Below are 18,341 nucleotides of genomic sequence, written 5' to 3' on the forward strand. Positions count from 1 at the left end.
CCGAAGATGACTGATTGTGTCGGATAATCAGGCCTCGAGCGCGGAGCTGTCTCAAAGCAGCAGACCAGTTAGACGCCCTAGTCCCACATCCACAAGTGTGCCAATGTTCGGCAGCGCCCCTCTTCGCCCAGAGCCCCTTACGTTTGTCCAGGCCCCGCAGTCCGAGCCTAGACGGACCCTGGTAGGTCTGCGGTTGTGACTTGACCCTCTTTGTCTCAGAGCTCGGTGTCAGACCGTCTCCTTGGATACTTGCTTGAAGTTGGGCCCAATGCTCCAAGTACGGCTTGTAGCACAAAATGGCCGTGGCGCCACTCAATCCGATACAGAGGCCCAACTCAGGCTTGTGCAATCTCTACTTTAGCCTGAAGCCGCTGCAGGTCACCACCTCCCCTGCGTATATTATAGCCAGTCCTGAATGCAGCCCCTGGATCTGCCCCAAAGTTCCACCGCGATTGATGCTGAGGGGGCACTCCACTCTACCCCTCCGCCCGGCCTCCTTCGCTCACTCTTCCTGCTTGTCCCCGGCCTTACCTTAACGTGTCTGACGAGTCTGCAATCTGGCCCTCTCCATGTGTGCAGATCTCTTCTACAGTTCGTGGGGGGGGGGAGTTCGGGTCGACACCTTCACCTTCTGCTGTTGTGCGCAGCCTCCAGCCCGGGCTCACCTCACGCGGCTCCCCGGCGTCTCGCACAGTGGACCCAAACTCGGCACTTTTGTCGGGCGCGGTCCCAGTTGCCTCCAACTCCATTGTGTTCCGCAAGACCACTCCTCGCCGCCCTGTCTGCTCCTTTGTGAGCGGACCCTCCGATGGTTTCACAGCTGCAGTTCACCACATTGAGCGTTCCTGCTCTCACAGATTTGCTCCGTAGGGCTCCGATCCCACAGTAGGCCGGTCGCTCATCTCGCCTCTCCATCCCTCCAAGCGGTCCCTCGATCACACGGCGTCCACCCTGCTTTTTCCACTTGGAAGCCAAGTTACAGGCGTACCTTCTGTGTTGTATGGGGTCCTGGAATTAGCATATGAGATGCTTTAATCGGCTGTGGCGAGCGTAGCTCCGGGAAGTTGCTGCTACTTGTGAGGGTTAGCACACCAGCGCTTATCGCTGGCGCGCACCGGACGATCACCGCCCCTGCGTGAGCGTGTCTATAAAATAAAGATGGGCGGAGCTGCGAGGCAGTCCGCGCCACACTGCATCATTATTTAGCGGCGCGCTAATAAGGCCCAGTGCGAGCATCAGCATTGGGAGGGTGCCCCCCCCCCCGATCATCACATTGGCGACGAGAGCGGGGGTAATCACACGCCGCTCCTGCCCTGCTCCAGAGTGTGGCTGGCCACCGAGGCGACATCCCAAAGCACCCTGCCTCGCCTCAGCTCCTTCACGAGCAGCCACCGGCTACAGCAACAGACACAGCTGCCCCCCTCCCACCTCTGCATCTGCCAAGAGAGTCTCCAGCCCCAAGCTACAGGAGTGAATCGTGAGCACCCAGGGGGAGCTAAAAGGACACAACACTGGCCCACACCGGCCTGGTGAGTGCCACACGCCTGAAACACGTAAGTACCACATGATACCCAGTGCTTTTGCACCACAATCTGTACGCCTAGACCCACCACAAGACGCCAGCGTCCTCGTCAGGCTGCTCCTCTGCACCTACGCTTAGTGCAATGGGGGATCAAGATGGCCCCTGCGCCAGCAGCTCACCATCACCCACCCTCAGGATCCTGCCTCCATTCAGTGAGTAGGCGGACCCCTCCACGGCTGCACCGAGGTGGCAGACCTGGCTAGGCCGCCTGGAAAACTATTTATTCGCCACGAGGGAAAAGGATGGCGCGGAAAAGCGCTTGTTGCTACTCCACTATGCTTGGTAGGAAATCTACCTCTTGTTCAAGCATCTACCGAATACAGGACCCCCTGAGGACTACCCAGCAGCTGTCACAGCCCTAAATGCCCATTTCGATCCCCAAATGAACCCGGACTTCGAACATTTTCAGCTAAGGCAAGCCAAGCAGAGAGAGGGCGAGTCAGTAGACTCTCCGGGTACTAGCCGTCACCCACCTCGCGGGAGACAGAGGAAATCAGAGCCCAGCTGATCTTTGAGATACGCAACAAAGTTCTACGTGGCATCATACTCAGGCAACCGAACATACTGATGAACGACATCCTCGTACTGGCCCGATCTCACGACTTGTCGGCAGCGCGAGCGGAGGAAATGGACATCGCATTAGTACAAGGGGCGGAAAAATGCATCACCGGCAATACGGACAAGACTGACGCAGTCAGAACACAAGACAAGGCCTACAGACCTCGAGATTGCCAACCACAGACCCTAAAGGACCAATGTGAGCACTGTGGGTATGAATAACATCCCGCACAGGCATGCCCGGCACAGGGGAAGACCTGCACCAACTGCGGCATTGCAAACCACTTCTCGTCTGTAAGCAGAAAGAAAACGCAGCGCAGGGAAGGGAACCGACCGAAACACATGAGGAGGATGGTCTGACATCTATCACAGGTCTCGCTAGCATCGCACCCTGGAGGGAAGAAGAAAGAACCGACAATCTACCAACAAGACGAGTCCACATCAAATGACGAAGGAGAGACGTACCTAATCTCGTTTACCCGGGTGCTGTAGAGCCGAAGGGGACCCCAACCTCGCTGCACAGTACAGGTCGCAGGGACAGACGTCAATGTGGTAATCGACACCGGTGCCTCAGTAACAGTAATGTGAGTCCAGCAGTACAACAAACTAAGGCCCAGACCAGAGCTTAGACCGTCAAAGGCCCAGATCTTTGCGTATGGAAGCGACTCCCCAGTACTCCTCCGAGGCAAAATGACCGTGCCAGTGCGGTCAGAAGACGTCGAGATCACAATTGATATCCATGTCAACAACCAGGAAGTGGACACGCTGCTCAGTAGCCATGCAGCTGAAGACCTGGGTTTGGTGATATTCGCTAAGAGAATACAAGCAGACTAGACAGAGGAACTACTGCACCAGTTTGGAGACTTGTTCAAGAGACTAGGGAAGATAAAGAGAGCCCCCATCCAACAGCACATAGACCCCACCGTCCCGCCAACGGCCCTACGACACTTGAGAATCCCATTCCACCTACAGCCTCTGGTAAAGGAGGAATTGCAGAAACTCGAAGACCAAGGGGTCATAGAGAAAGTATCCGGGCCCACGCAGTGGGTATCAACCATGGTGATTGCGGAAATGCCTCGCCAACCAGGGAAGATCAGACTCTGCATTGACATGCGCCTTCCCAACAAGGCCATTCGGCACGAGCGCCACATAACGCCGACCATGGATGACATCGTGGCTGATCTGAACGGATCGAGATGGTTTTCAAAGCTGGATCTGAATGCGGGCTATCACCAACTAGCCCTTGCCAAAGACAGCCGTTACATCACAACGTTCAGCTCGCACCTAGGTCTCCGGAGGTATAAACGGCTGAATTTTGAAATACCCTCTGCCGTGGAAATATTCCAGAACGCTGTCAAAGTCAAAGAAATCCTGGTAGGACTACCTGGCGTCCTAAACATGAGTGATGACATCCTCATCCACTCCAAGACAGCGGAAGAACACTACCGGCACGTGAGAGCCACACTGAAGAGACTCCTAGACCACGGTGTCACCCTCCACAGAGAGAAGTGTCTGCTGTTCCAACAAAGGATAGAATTCTTCGGATATACATTCACCCAAGAAGGCATACAGGTCGACCCACGGAAATCCCAAGCGATCAAGACCGCAGCTACCCCAATCTCCGTGGCGGAAGTACTCAGCTTCCTGGGAATGGCCACGTACTGTGGACATTTCATTCCGGACCTGGCAACCCTTGCAGAGCCCCTCCGAAACCTCACCAGGACAGACGCCATGTGGCAGTGGGGTCCAGATGAAGAGACAGCGTTCCAAGCCGTCAAGAAAGCCCTCTTCCACCATACCATGCTGGTGTACTTTGACCCAACGAAGAAGACGGAAATATTAGTAGACGCCAGCCCTGTAGGCCTAGGGGCCGTCCTCACTCAGGAACAAGAACCGGGACGGTGGGCTGCCTAAGCATACGCCAGCAAAGCGCTTTCCCCGACCGAGAAGCGATACTCTCAAATCCAGAGAGAGGCCCTGGCCATCCGATGGGGATGCAGACATTTCCACCTATACTTATGCGGACACCCATTCACTGTGGTCACGGATCACCAACCACTGGTACCGCTATTCAAGGGTTCAGCACCTCATCCGCCACCACGTATCGAAACGTGGGCCATCGGGCTCCAACACTACAACATGGATGTAGTTTACCGGCCTGGCGCCAAGAACCCGACCGACTTCCTGTCACAACACCCAGACACAACCGGAGAAAGCGAAGAAGAACCCAGCAACAACGACACGGAGGCACACCTGGACATGATTGTGACACTGACGTGCCCCCGAGCACTGACGCTCGAAGAAGTGGCTACCGCAGCTGAGCAAGACCCAGTCATAACCAAAGTCCGAGAAACAATCCAAGGAGGACTGTGGCGCCAATTTCTACAAGCTGCAAACACTTGGTCAAGCCCAGAGAAAGAGAGACTGATGAACACGTGGAGAGTCCGAAACGAACTAAGCCTCACCCAAGGGGGTATTCTCCTCAGAGGACCCCGTATCGTCATCCCAGCATCCCTGCAGCTACGAGCAACGCAACTCGCCCATAGGGGACATCAAGGAGTGGAAGAGATGAAAGCCCGCATGAGAGAGAAAGTCTGGTTCCCAGGGATGGACACTCAAGTAGAAGAGACAGTCCGGAGGTGCCCGTCCTGCCAACTAACGAGCGGGCCTGAACGACCAGCACCCATACTCACAGAATAACATGGCCGATGCCCATGGGAAAAAGTAAGCGTGGATTTTGGGAGTTTCCCTGACGGGCGTGTCACACTAGCCCTCATTGACAGCTACTCAAAATACCCAGTGGTAGAAGTCGTACAATCAACCGCCTTCCTGCATGTTGGCCCTGCTCCAGAGAAAATATTCGGCCTGTTCGGATGTCCGGATGAACTCCGCAGTGACAATGGGCCCCCGTTTCAAGGACACAAGTTCCGTGAGTTCATGCACCACCACGGCATCCGGCACCGGCGCATCACCCCACAATGGCCCCAAGCCAATGGGGAGATTGAACGCTTCATGAGGACAATAAGCAAAACCCTCCACATCGCCTTGGCAGAGCAAGGCAACCCAGAACATGAACCGCAAAAGTTCCTGCGGGAGTACCGAAGCACTCCACACTGCTCAAAACGCCAAGCGCCCTGGGCGCTAATGTTTCACGACACCCGCCGAGATGGCCTCCCCACTGCGCCCGGGTGGTCCCCGCCCATTTGACGAAAGAGGTGCCTTCGGGAGGAGAGAGCAGCACAACAACACCGCCTGCCAAGCTCGAAGAGCTGCATTTCATCAGTTACAGCAAGGAGACACCTTCATCATGAAGGACAGGAGACCCGGGGGAAAATTCCAGACCCGGTACAAACAATGATACTGGGCAGTGATCAATCAGCAAGGGACCATGGTGACTGTAGAGAAGGCGGGAGAAACAGTGACCCACAACATCTCGTGGTTCAAACAAGTGGACAGGCCCCACCCCACCCCTGCTGTCGTAGACCACACTGAGAAGCCTGAGGCCAGATAAGGTGAGCCCCAAGAAGCTGACAGCCACCGCCCAGAGGTGACCCCGATGCCGGCAAGTCCGGAAGCCGCCGGTGAAACCCCCAGCCTGCCTCCAGGACCCAGCACACCGGTCCCTGTCTCCACCACCAGCCGGGGCCCCGCCAGGTATGCCCTAAGAGGGAATCCTCTAATGAATAATATTCTTTCTTTCTCTTATTTTATTACATAACGGTACGAATCACTGAACCTGCCAAGTGTTTATCCTGGTGATATGATACACACTGATAACGAACCACTTGTTGGCTGTTATCCTACTGCCGACTGACATCCTTGTTTGCAAATCATTAGTCTATCGACCAATACTTGGCAACAAATAAACTGCCAGTCGACTTGTTTCCATTTGTGGAGTCACGAGTCATACCTTTAGCAGTGCTTACAATTAGGAAGTGAATTAGTAAGTGTATTATTGCTCGGTTACTTCAAACCATTGCAAACAGTTAAAAGATAATTAAAACAACTTACTCAAAAGTACAGTATCAATTAAAAGAGCAAGCTATCATAATTACACAATGTTTCAGTACCAGTTGTAAGGGAAGGTTGTCATAAGTGTATGCTATTAGAATTCACAGACCGATGACAATGCAGGCTATACTGCATAAAGAGGAGAGACGCACGGCAAGGAGTGATCCCATGGTGCGTGGTTATACTATGATGAATCGTTCTGCCCCCATCCAGGGAAAAGATCTTATGGAAGAGCCGTTGTCAGTATCGCCCTTCCCCCTGGCATGGGTAAGTTCATTGGCCACAACGGGAAATAATTCATATGAGGCGAGCAAATCAAAGCAGGTAAAGTGGAGGGAGTCATGAGGAAGTTATGTAGAGCAGACAGGCCCCAGTGGTTTATCAAGTGACGCCATCTTCCCTTCCACCCTTTTGAGAAATGTCACTAGGCGGCATATCAGCTGCGGATCTAGAGGGGCAAAGGATGCCATAACTACCTGCCAATGTGTGCAAATGCCTCTTGGTTGAGGGATGCTTTTAGGAGCAGTCTACGATCGTCGAATAGCTCTTTACAAGTGCATATTAAGTGCAGCAGATCTTGAGAATAGGACGAAACACATGTTGGCTGCTTTCCTACTGAAGGCTGTCACCCTTGTTTGTAAATTAATAGTCTGTCAACAAATAATTGGGACCAAAGAAACTGCCAGTCACCTTGTCCCCATTGTTGGACTCATTCGTTATCAATCCTTACAATTGATATTTGTATGCTCCAATATCATCTTGTATGATTCCTTATCAGCAGAAACCTTTGTTCGACGCTACATTCACACCTGTTAGTAGCATAGTGTCTGATATTGTGGAGCTCCTATTTCATGTCTAGTACATTGTGTTTATCAAATATATTCAACCATAACACTTGCCTACTTTTTTCGTGTTGAGGACGTGCAATTATTGATAAAACCACTGCTAACGTTGTAATATGTTCTTGAAAAGAGGATGGAATTGATCTTAATGTGTTACAGAAGTTCTGGTTGTGTGCTGTGGCACAGGATGTGTTTTTATATCTGTTTTCCAAGTTGCATGTCTGTTTATTGCGTCTTTTTGATTCTTTTAGGTGGAATGGGCCCATCCTCAGACACAGGCTGGGGCTGCATGCTTCGCTGCGGGCAGATGATCTTTGCGCAGGCTTTGGTATGTCGTCATCTGGGTCGAGGTAAGTAGTTCTCTTCTATTGCGTTAGGGGTTGGGATGTTAGAGGGATTGAATCTACACAGGATGTAACTGCCATTTACATCAAGGAGACGCTTTTGAAATCCTACCATTGATTGGTGATTACAGAGATGGTAGAGGGACCACCAGCCCATATTTTACAAGGATAGTCCTGTATGTAGGTATTCTGTCCTTAAAACGTTTCATTTTCCGTTAAGGACACCATTTGTTCATAATGTTTGGTTTTCTAAAGAGAGTAGACTCTGTTATTCCTCATTGAAACTACAGACAAATAATTCTCCTGTTTATTGTGGCAGACCCTGAATTAAAGGTGATGGGTGGAATGCTTTCAAATAGTCTCAGCCAGTAGCAGCTGTTCGGGCCACATTCCAGTCCATAATTTTTTTTTATCAACTATGCCTCTAGACAGCGACCTGTCGGGTTCAAATCATCTTTGTCCTGCCTCTTTAGGAACAATTCAGTCCAAGCTGCCAAGCCAGTTCCTCTCTGAATAGGAATACGAGCAACTCCAGATCGTTCTCGGCCTACATAGGCCTCATCAGTGAAACATGACTTGCGGCACAGTGATCGCATAACCCACGACTGGTCATACCTGTCACACTTTGGGTGTCATACTCGGGAAAACCCAAAGATGAGGGGTTGAATGTTTACAGATAGTCTCAGCCTCTGGCAATTGCGCGGGGCAGCAGTTTCAGTCCCTTGTTTTTCACCTTCTTTTCAAATCCAGACACCAGCCCTGTGAAAATCAGGCTTGTTCCTTCTCCAGTGCCAAGCCAGGCTTACTCTGAACAGAAACACGAGCAATTCTGAATTGACCTAGGCCTCATCATTGAGATATAGCTTGAGTCCTGTGCCATTGTTGCATTTGTATTATGTCTGTAAAATTGCCATTCTGTCCAGAATTTCTGTCCTTAAAATTACGTCTCAGTCCAGAATTTTCGTAGTAACTATCCATAATTTGTCTCGATGAAAGGTGGTTACCCTAGATAATTGTGTCATGAGTGCTGGCTCCAAAGTCCTCCTTCGGATGCGTAGGTGACATGAGGTTTCTATAGCATAGCAAGACTTCTCTGAAAGATCGACCAGAAACGAATACATGACCCTTCATGCAAAAATGGGAGGTGATGTTGGGGACGGATGTACCATGAGATGAATGGTGCAGATTGTGGCAGGATGTACCAAAGACGATTTGAAATGTGCAGGGTAGAAAAACCTGGTATAAAGTAATATATCACTGGTATTTTATGCCATCAAAACAACAGAAACGTATTATTCCACATATGGATGGTCAATGATGGAGAGGTTGTGGAGAAGAAGGTTCTGCTTTCCATGTATGGTGGACATGTATGGGACTTAAGTTATTCTGGAAAAAAATGCTGAGTTGTATAAAAAAGGTTCCGGGTTCCCGGGTCACACCTGATCTCGTCGCAGGGGTATTGGGGATTTGACCCAGAAACTATGGTGAGCTTAGGAGGGGAGATTGTACTGTAATAACACTTATTCTTTTGGGAGCTAAACAAGAAATCATGGCTTGTTAGAAACAAGTAAACGCTCCTTGTGTATAGTCCTGGGTATGCAACTGTGGACACAAATGGCAATGGAAATGTTATCATACGAGGTACCTTGGAGGAAAACTGACTTTCTCTGCTAAGCTGGGTGCAAACTGTCAGATTGCACCAACTTTGGACTCATGATCCATTAGGAGCAATGTATTCTCCCGTCTCTAACCGTATCCATCAGTGACCACGTGCCCTTTAATATATGGACCAGTGATCAGGGAAAAGGGGGTTGGGATAAGAGAGAAAAGTGAGACATTGGATGCCACCATTCTGACTCATCGCTTCGGCTGGGCACTGAGATCTATAAGGCATAGTAGGCAGTCTAAAGGCAAGAAGAGATGTCTTTAGTAATTGGCCACAACAGTCGTGCACTAGGTTGTAACGAAGAATGGCTATACCTTTGTGATATCTCTGCGTAACCAGACCCCTGATCTTTGATATGGAACTTGTTATTCTTGAAACTAAACATACAAGAGATGAATATTTAAAATATGTGTTCATCAGCTCTCCCTTTAAGAGCTGGCTAACTTTCATCAAATTTCGTCACTACACACTGTAGTTGGAAGGTGTGTTAAAGTTTCTTCTTGGTCTGTTCCACTGTAAAGTCATTCACAAGTATTAATAGCCTGTAATTCCTAGCTTGGCGACTCATAGAACCATTATTTTCACTCTAAATATCTTAAGAAGTATTCACAAATACATATAATTGAAGCATAATTCAGATGTATGAATCCTTCCTATTCCATCTCTGTATAGCCCTAAGTGATAACGACATCCTACAGTCTTAGGAAAGTTAAAATGAACTCACATAGTTGAACATTCATTTTCTTTACACTACTCAACTTTCAGAATACTACCATGTAATTCCTGTGTCCTTTATGCGACTTCTGAATGAAGCAACAGTTCTGTTCAAAGGAAATTAAGATCCGCATAGCAAAGTCATGGATGTTGAAAACATAAAATCACGATTGTCTTTCAATGTCACTTTGGGCCAAAAGCAAACTTATACCTCGAAATCCTGGGTCGCTTTGTGTCTACAAATAAGCCTTCTAGGAAATATATTTTGTTGTTGGGGCGTTGTCCTGTAGTGTGTTCACCACACAGCAAGCCCTCTCTCCAGACAGCGCCAACACTCTGCAAGAGCTGCCTGTCATTCCTTCCCTGAGTTTGAATTAGTGCAAGATGGCTTGCAGTATTGTTTGCCCTTTCTTGCCGAGTCTTAAATGGTAAACCCTGCTCCTGCCATGCTTCCCGACACAAACTTACATCTCCTTGCAAGGCTGATATTGTGCCCTCTTCTATTCATGCTCCCGGTTAAGTTGTTTATTTTGGTGGTGAGGCTTCAGTCCGCAATAAGCGCAGCTTAAGCTGTTTAGCTTTAGACCCTTTGGCACTGTGTGATATTTTAGGAGCTGATTGGGCCATTAGCACAGATTGAATGGTTTCAGCTTTACTGATGCAGTTTACAGTGCCAAGTGGGTTGATGCTGTGAGAGTCAGTGTCTAGGGAGCTGTCAGCTCAAATATCAAGAAATCTTCAGTCCTTTTCAAGACCGACTCACTAAGAGCTGGAGAAGGACCCTGATGCGGATTCCGAGAAGGCTGACTGTGGATTCTTTGTAATGAGGCCTATAGTGATTCTATAAAGTTTGTCGATGAAATGTCCCAACATGCTAGTGAAGCAATATATATATTTATTTACAAAATTCAGGTTGTCAGTGTACTGACCGGAGCTCAAAAAAAGCTACAATAAATCGAACATCAACTAGCCTATAGTCAAAAATCCACATTCCATATTCCATTTGAAATTAGGACCCCACATTCATACTTATGCCCCAAATTTCACAACACATAAGAAAACTCTATACCATGCACTAAACCATTTACAGAACCATTCAAATTCCCCACATACACCTATCCTGTAACTCCAAAAAGAACAGAGCTACCAACTAATTATCCAGTATGTAATCTGCAGTGCTAGGTGTAACCCACCTTCTCATACAATCTGTACCCAAGTTTTCACCCTACTACCCTTACTATCAGTAACCCACCTACTCCTCCTAAATGACACACCTTTCGTGTTGTTCACCGTTCTTGCAGCATTGTTACTAGAGTTGCACCAAAAAGTCTTGATGCCCCAATATGCTGTTTTTAAAACATTACATTTTAATGAATATGTTTTCAAATTTATTATGGATTTCATATTCTTGTCACGGGCTTTCTACTTCCCACTGCCAGGCAGAGTCTCTCTAGCCACTAACATTCTATTTACCCATTTATGTTCTTCATCACATTATGTTGTGTATACCGGTACATCTACTCTTTCTTTTAGTGTGGGCTTCCTAGAGTTGTATCCCCTCTCTCTGCAATATGCACTTTCCCATTGCCCTCGCCCATTAAAATCCATCACCACTCAAAAGCAAGTTTTATTATCTACTGTGTGACCCATGTTTTCCCCCAGACATCTTGTCTGTGGGTGATAACCACTTTTTCTCTCACAATGTCTTAATCTCTTAAGAATCTCTTAACCCATAATGGGTTACCAGGCCAAGGTGTCCACAATTACTTCTACCTCTACCCTGTAAGAACAGTACAATAAGATAGGTATTCACAAAATTGGTTCCCTTTTTTTTTTTACTCACTACACTCAAGTCCACACTCTGTACTGTTGTACCATTCACCTCAAACATATCTATTGCATTGTTGATATTGTTATTACCCAAATCTTTAAATCATCTCCTAAAAAGTCCTTTACTCTAACATCAAAGTAAATATTTTTGATATGTTTATTTATTTTGAGATCAAATTGCAAAGATCTCCTAGTTGGTAAAACAGTATACTTATAAATAAGACATAGCCACTGTATTTATGTTCAGGCTAGATACACATGTTAATATCCCATACACAGAATTTATATTTCACCTGGGTTCAACCATTACTATTAATTTAATTCCTACCCTTTTACCACCTTTTCGGCTTCCATGCTTCTATCTATCCCTGTTTGCCATCTTTTTTTGTCTGCACTGGTAGGCTACCTCATTCCGTAGCAATGCTCCATTCGGTTATAATGAAACTCTGCACCATAGGAATTCCTAGTATAGCAAATTAGGGACTGTGTGGTATTTTACTATCTAGAATCACAGCTAATACCTCTATTAATTCCCTCCAATACGTTTGTATCTTGTTTTACCCCCAGATTGTATGTAGGAATGGCCCTTCTTCTCTGCAATGTTTATGCATATGGTGTTTGGGCCCTTCCCATTTTGTATAGCTTGCTCTTATTATAGCATCCCCTATGCAGTATTATTAATTGAATTATTCTCAGCCTCGTTTTATATCCACTTCTCTAGGGGGCATCAATGTCGCCTTCATTTTGTGAATTGAAAGTTTCAATTCTATTAAGGACATTGGAGTGAGGATAATGAATTGTCTTGACTGTTTTTATTTCTCAGTAGCCATTAAGAAACAAGCATTGAAGTATACACAAAGTGATGGATGGAATGCTTGAATTAATCTCAGCCATTGGTAACTAAGTCGGGCCACATCCCAGTCCATTGCTATTTTGCACACCATACCTTCTCAGTTTGGACCCAGCCCTATGCAAATCAGCCTTGACTCTTCTCGATTGTTAACAGACCGGCCTGAACTGTGAGGCCAGGTATTTCCTGAACCAGAACACACGCAACCAATCACATCAGCCTCATATAACTTGTCTCCAGTGACACAGTGTGCACGATGTAGCGTCTTCCCTGCCGGGGTATCCGTAAATGACTACTCCTCACACAGAGCTTGATATCACACGTCTTTATTCATCTGCGTGTAACTGCAAACTCAACATTCTATATCAACCTCCACTGAAATACACTCCATCCATTACGTCATCAGGAACCAAAAACATTGTCATTGTTAAACGCTTTGGTGTTGTATTTGTTTGACCTGAACATGTTGTGTAAAGTTTAGACCTGCTACCATCATGATGCAAGATCTGCTGTGATGGTGAAATGCAGCAACAGTCACTAGTGCTTCAGAATCATTCCCTCCTTCACCATGTGAAACTGGTGAATGATGAATCAAACGCTGAAAGTAAGAAAAGTCTCTGGTAATAGACTTCTCAAGATGCTGGGTAGTCACTATGTGTTCTTGACACCACTTGAAAAGGTTTGGCATCAGATTTTCTTTTCCGCATCTGACGTGTGGGTACTCTGTCTCTTCTCTGGAAGACAATGTTTTTCGCATGTTGTCTTTAGTCCGCAAATATCTTCATCTTTTGTTTCTGAACCAAGTCCCTTGTGCAAATTGCATTCCTATTGCTTTCTCTCTGTTTGGTCCACTGAGGTGTCTTTCTTTTTATTGATCTTCTGAACATCAATGTTGGTGGACTTTCACCGGTGGTTGAGTGAAGTGTTGAACGGTAAGCTCTTAATGTAAAGTTTAACACAGTTTGTAAATTGAGCTTCTCAAGTGTAGCACGCTGCACAGCTTTCTTTAACATACTCATAAACAGAAACACTCCATGTCGCAAAGATGCATCCAGTCTCTCAATGACTCAGTCTTGAGGGGTGGATGAGAGATCCTCAATTCATGGAAATCGCAAGTATCCATCCACAATCGCCATCAGGTGATGTCCATTGTCTAGTGGACCGAGAAAGATAATGGCTATTCTCGCCCAGGCATGCTTCGGTAGTTACGAAATGTTTAGGGTGTGTTGAGTAACTTTTGTAGATAGGCAGTTGCATAGGTGACAGGCCTTTCATTCCTTCTCAACCTGCTCATCTAGATATGAAAGCCAGACCCGATTATGGAGAGCTTATTTTGTGGCAGTGATTACCCTATGTCCTTCGTGGGCCACTTCAATCATTTTCTGGCACAGACTCTCCAGAATCAAGATTCTTGTCCCTCGCAATATTTCTCCTTCTTGAGTTATGGACAGTTAATCTTTGACATTTCTGTATTTTTTGATGTGAGAAGTCGAGTGTGCTGGTTCCAAGACTGATGTGTAAATATATCTTTCAACTTTAGCATGTCACTATTGTGGCTCAAAAGGAACAAATGATGGACGGAATGCTGAACAATGCAAACATTCACCCCCACTGTGGCTCATGGGAGTGATAATCTGGGATAACGAAATGGCAACTGTTGTGTTTATTTTATGATAAAGTTGATATAAGCTTCAGATGACTCAGATGGAGTGCTTTGACCTGGAATGGGCACTCTGGAAAAGTAGTCAGTAGGGTTCTGATCCTTTCCTGGGTGATGCACTTTTTTATAATTGTACTGTTGTAGTTGTAGTTCCCAACGTGAAGAAACATCTTGGCCTTTGGATTGCCAAATATTCTTAGTGAAGCTTGATGATCCGTTACCAGCGTAAAAGGATTTCCGTACAGGAATACATGGAAGTGGTCACACAGCCATACTATGGCTAAACTTTTTATTTCAGGTTGTGAGTAGGCACGTTCTGGTTGGAATAAACTCCTACTTGCATATTCCACAATATGCCTTTGATCATTCAGGTGTCCACTGTCAAGAATAGCACCTAACCCAACTGGGCTAGCATCAACAACAACCTCTGTATGAAGTTTCGGATTGAAGTAAGCCATTTCAGTAGCATTGTCGTTTTAAAAAAAAAAAAAAAAGATTTTTATATATTTTTATTTTGTTTCAATTGAATGAGAAACATATAACCCGCACAACAATAACAACAAGTCGCACTCTGGTCAATCGTGATGGTTTATATTTATTTATTTATTTATTTATTTATTTAAGTATTTATAGAGCGCGACAGCTACTTCCAACGGAAGTGTCCCGGCGCTAGCGTCCTACAGGTACAAGGGATAGAGCAGGGAGAGGATAGCGACGATCTCTAGGGCATTCTGAACAACCAGGTCTTAAGTGCCTTTCTGAATGGCAGTTCCTTGTCCAGCTGTCTGATGTCATTGGGTAGGGTGTTCCATAACATTGTGGTTTTCACTGTGAAGGCACGCCCACCTGTCCTAGCCTTCCTAAACCTTGGAATAATTAAAAGATTTTGGTTGCAGGATCTGAGAGTTCTTGCGGGAAGATAAATTTTTAAATTTTTCTTAGCCCCGGTAGTCACACATGTCCTCAATACATATTGGACGAGTTAACATCCTGTACAATTCCTTTATGCACTGGAGATATCCCGGTTCCCAACCTCGCTCCCTCCCCTAGTCTCCTGTGGCCATCTGGTCGCATCTAGTCCTGCGCTTCGTCACCATAATGATTCAACCAATTACTCCATATCCTAGTAAATTTCTTGTGGAACCCGCTACTCCTGTATGTAACCCCTTCAGCTGCCATGTACAGGTCCATGCCTCGTTTCTATTCGCACAGTACGGGGTGTCTTGTGTGCCCCAATGCTTTGCTATATCACGTTTCACCACTACTAAGCCCAGGGCACTAAAAAGCAACTGGGGCCTGGGAACGTCAACATTACATGGGATACCCAAAAGAATGAATGCCAGGTGTGCTGTGAGGGATGGTTTTATTATTTCATTTAGTTCTTTAATTATCTCACCCCAGTATGACTGTTTACGGGGGCAATCCCACAACGCGTGTAGAAAGTTTCCCACTGTGGCTTGGTAGCGCAGACACTGAGGGGTCTCGCCCCGGCCCATTTTGTTTAGGTTTGCTCTATTGTAATAAACCCTATAGAGGATTTTAAAATGGATAAGACACAATCTGAATTTAATAGCCACCTATCTAGGGTGCATCAGGGCTGCCTCCCAGTCTACGTCTTCCATCTCCCTCAGGTCTCCCTCCTATACCGCCCTTAGTTTACCCAGGGTGTCGGGCATATTATTATTTATCATCTTTTAAGTAAATGACACTGCCTTGGTCGTGAGCTCTTCCTGCAGTAATCTTCCCTCAAATAGTGCATATTCCTGCAAATCTGTCTTCCCTACTCCCTCTGCTCTCCACGCATAGTCTCATTGGGCCTATTTGAGAAATTGGGAGCTATGCAACCTAAATTCCGTATGGAAGGTGGAGAAGGAATTGAACTTGCCCCTTGCAATGATATCTCCAACAGTAGTGATCCCCAGTGTGTCCAATGCTTCAAAACCCGGAGCCCATCCACCTCTCTAACTCAGTTTTCCCTTCCACAGCTGTGTCGTCCTAGTTATCTTGTGGGCCCTCCCTAGGATTCTAGTAGACTTTTCCCATACCTCCATGGTGACTCATATTGGGGGGAGGAACCTATGCATCTCCTTTGCTCCATATAGATAATGTAGGAGCGTGTAGGGTGTCAGTATCTCCCTTTCTAATCTGTATGTAGGATGGTCCCATGCTACATTTATCCAGTCATTAATGGGGGTTAGGTGGGCTGCCCAGTAATAGGCTTCAATGTCCGGAAGCGCCAACCCCCCAAAATATATGGGTGTTGTGTTGTTGTGTCTTGAGGGCAATCCTTGGGTGGCCCTTCAGCCACAACAGTGAATGTAGTTCGGAATCTATTTCCTTGAATATTGTTCTTGGGAGAGGGTGGTATATGTTCTGTAGGGCGTATATGAATTGGGGCAGGGAAACCATTTTAAACATGGCTTCTCAGCCCAATATGGTAAGAGGTAAGTCTTTCCATCTCTCTGCGTCTTGCCTAAAGTTGGATAACACCCACAGGGTAGTCGAGCTGCGGCAGACCTCTGCGTGGGGTATAAGAAAGACTCCACGGTATTTAAAGCCTTCCATAGTGATTTGGTGGTCCCTTGGCAGCACCATCCAATCCGTTATTTGGCCTGGGCAGTAAAATACTGACTTATGCCAATTGATCCTATAGCCTGAGAACCGGCCATACTCGTCCATTATTTGGAACACTGTTGGAATCGTTGTGTCGGGTTCCGTCACAAACAAGAATATTATCTGCATTAAGGGATACCTTTTTCTTCATTTGGTCGTCAGGCGTAACCCTGAAGCCCGCACTCCCAGGTGTTGCCTAATCATGCACGTTAGGGGTTCAACCACTAGTGGGCATAAAAGTAGAGATAAAGTGCACCCCTGCCTAGTCCCATGGGAAATCGGGAAAGTGCGCGCAATCGGGATAGTGTGAGAGAGACTTCCATTGACTCATACTGCCGCTCTAGGGGAGGTTATAGTAGTGTCACCCATTTCCTGAATTTCGGGCCGAACCTGAATTTGTCAAAAGTGGAGTCTAAAAAGGGCCAGTGCACTGCGTCTAATGCTTTTCTGCATCTAACAACAGGGGTGTCGCGGTTCTTGACCGCCATCATCCAATTGTGGGATTTGCGGGAATTCCATCTAGTGACCCGGCCAGGCATGAACCCGGATTGGTTGCAATGGTCACTATAACACGTAGGAGTGGAGTGGCCAGAATTGTTGCCAGACTTTAGACCTCTGTGTTCAACAGAGAGATGGGGTGATATGACTGGCATCTGTCTCAGGGTTTACCCTTCTTATAGATGGTCACAATGGTATTGGTCCGGAGATCTACTGGGAGGTACTTGATAGAGACCTAGAAGATGAAGGCTTAGTAGGTCTTTATAGTTTTAATTGAGCTCGGTGGATATTCCATTTCGGCCAGAGGTTTTTCCCTGTCGTAGCCCCCCTACTTCCAGGGGTGTGGAATTTAATAAAATATCTACTTGTCCATGGGGCAGGTTGCTTCATAAATCGACTTGTCCTGTAACAAAATCCACTTGTCCATTTGGTGCCATGTAGTCCGGTGACAAATTATGGCAGCACTCTCATTATATAAGAGTTCTGATATAGCCTCTCTGATTATACCAGGGCTCATACCATAGTAGTGTTTGAAAACTTGCAATCCCCTTATTTTGCCAGGTTTCCGCAGATCTACATACTGGGGCTGAAGGAAGTGGTAGGCAATAGTTCCAGGGTTAGAATGCCCTTTTGAGTCTGTGCAAACCTACTAACTTGCATGTTTTAAGTGGTTTCAACACTCTTCTCTAATCTTTTCCCATATTGAGAAAGGTTGGAAATGTACTCCTGACAATGGCAGACATAAAACTTCTTCCAGTGTTGGGAAAAAAGTGGTTGCAGGGAAAGTGAACTTGCAAACACTCAGATTTTCGCATGAGCAAATCTACATATGAACGTTTGCTCATGCTAAAATGCAGTTCACAAATATTTTCTAGGAGTACTATTTTTTGTCCTACTTCTGTAAATTCTTGGGAATTCACGAAAGCCGTATAGCTGCACTTAATGCAATGACATATGCCATGGGTGCACTTTTGAGATTTTCTTTAATAATTGGGCCCCTAATTTGGTCTGGCGTTGACCATGACCTTTTGCGTTTGTTAAAATTCTGTCTCTCTTTCTGTATCGCCTGTCTTCACTGCGAGTGACAGCATTCTGCTGTTTCACAAGGAGCAGATCGGCACACAAAATAGTTTTGTTCAGTGCCAGTAACTAATGTGGCAGTGTGTGCTTTTT

At 46.5% G+C, this 18,341-nt stretch overlaps 1 protein-coding gene across 2 annotated transcripts in view; it reads left to right on the forward strand.

Moving 5' to 3' along the window:
• The window catches only part of ATG4B (autophagy related 4B cysteine peptidase), a 362,353-nt gene that overhangs the window by 125,142 nt on the left and 218,870 nt on the right, over window positions 1-18,341 (forward strand). For both annotated transcript variants that reach the window (XM_085634168.1, XM_085634170.1), the window contains exon 4: window positions 7,245-7,343. In XM_085634168.1, the coding sequence (XP_085490294.1) occupies window positions 7,245-7,343 (99 nt within the window). The remainder of the gene's footprint in view (window positions 1-7,244; window positions 7,344-18,341) is intronic.

This window comes from Triturus cristatus, chromosome 11 (assembly GCF_964204655.1).
Source record: "Triturus cristatus chromosome 11, aTriCri1.1, whole genome shotgun sequence".
Taxonomy (NCBI): domain Eukaryota; kingdom Metazoa; phylum Chordata; class Amphibia; order Caudata; family Salamandridae; genus Triturus; species Triturus cristatus.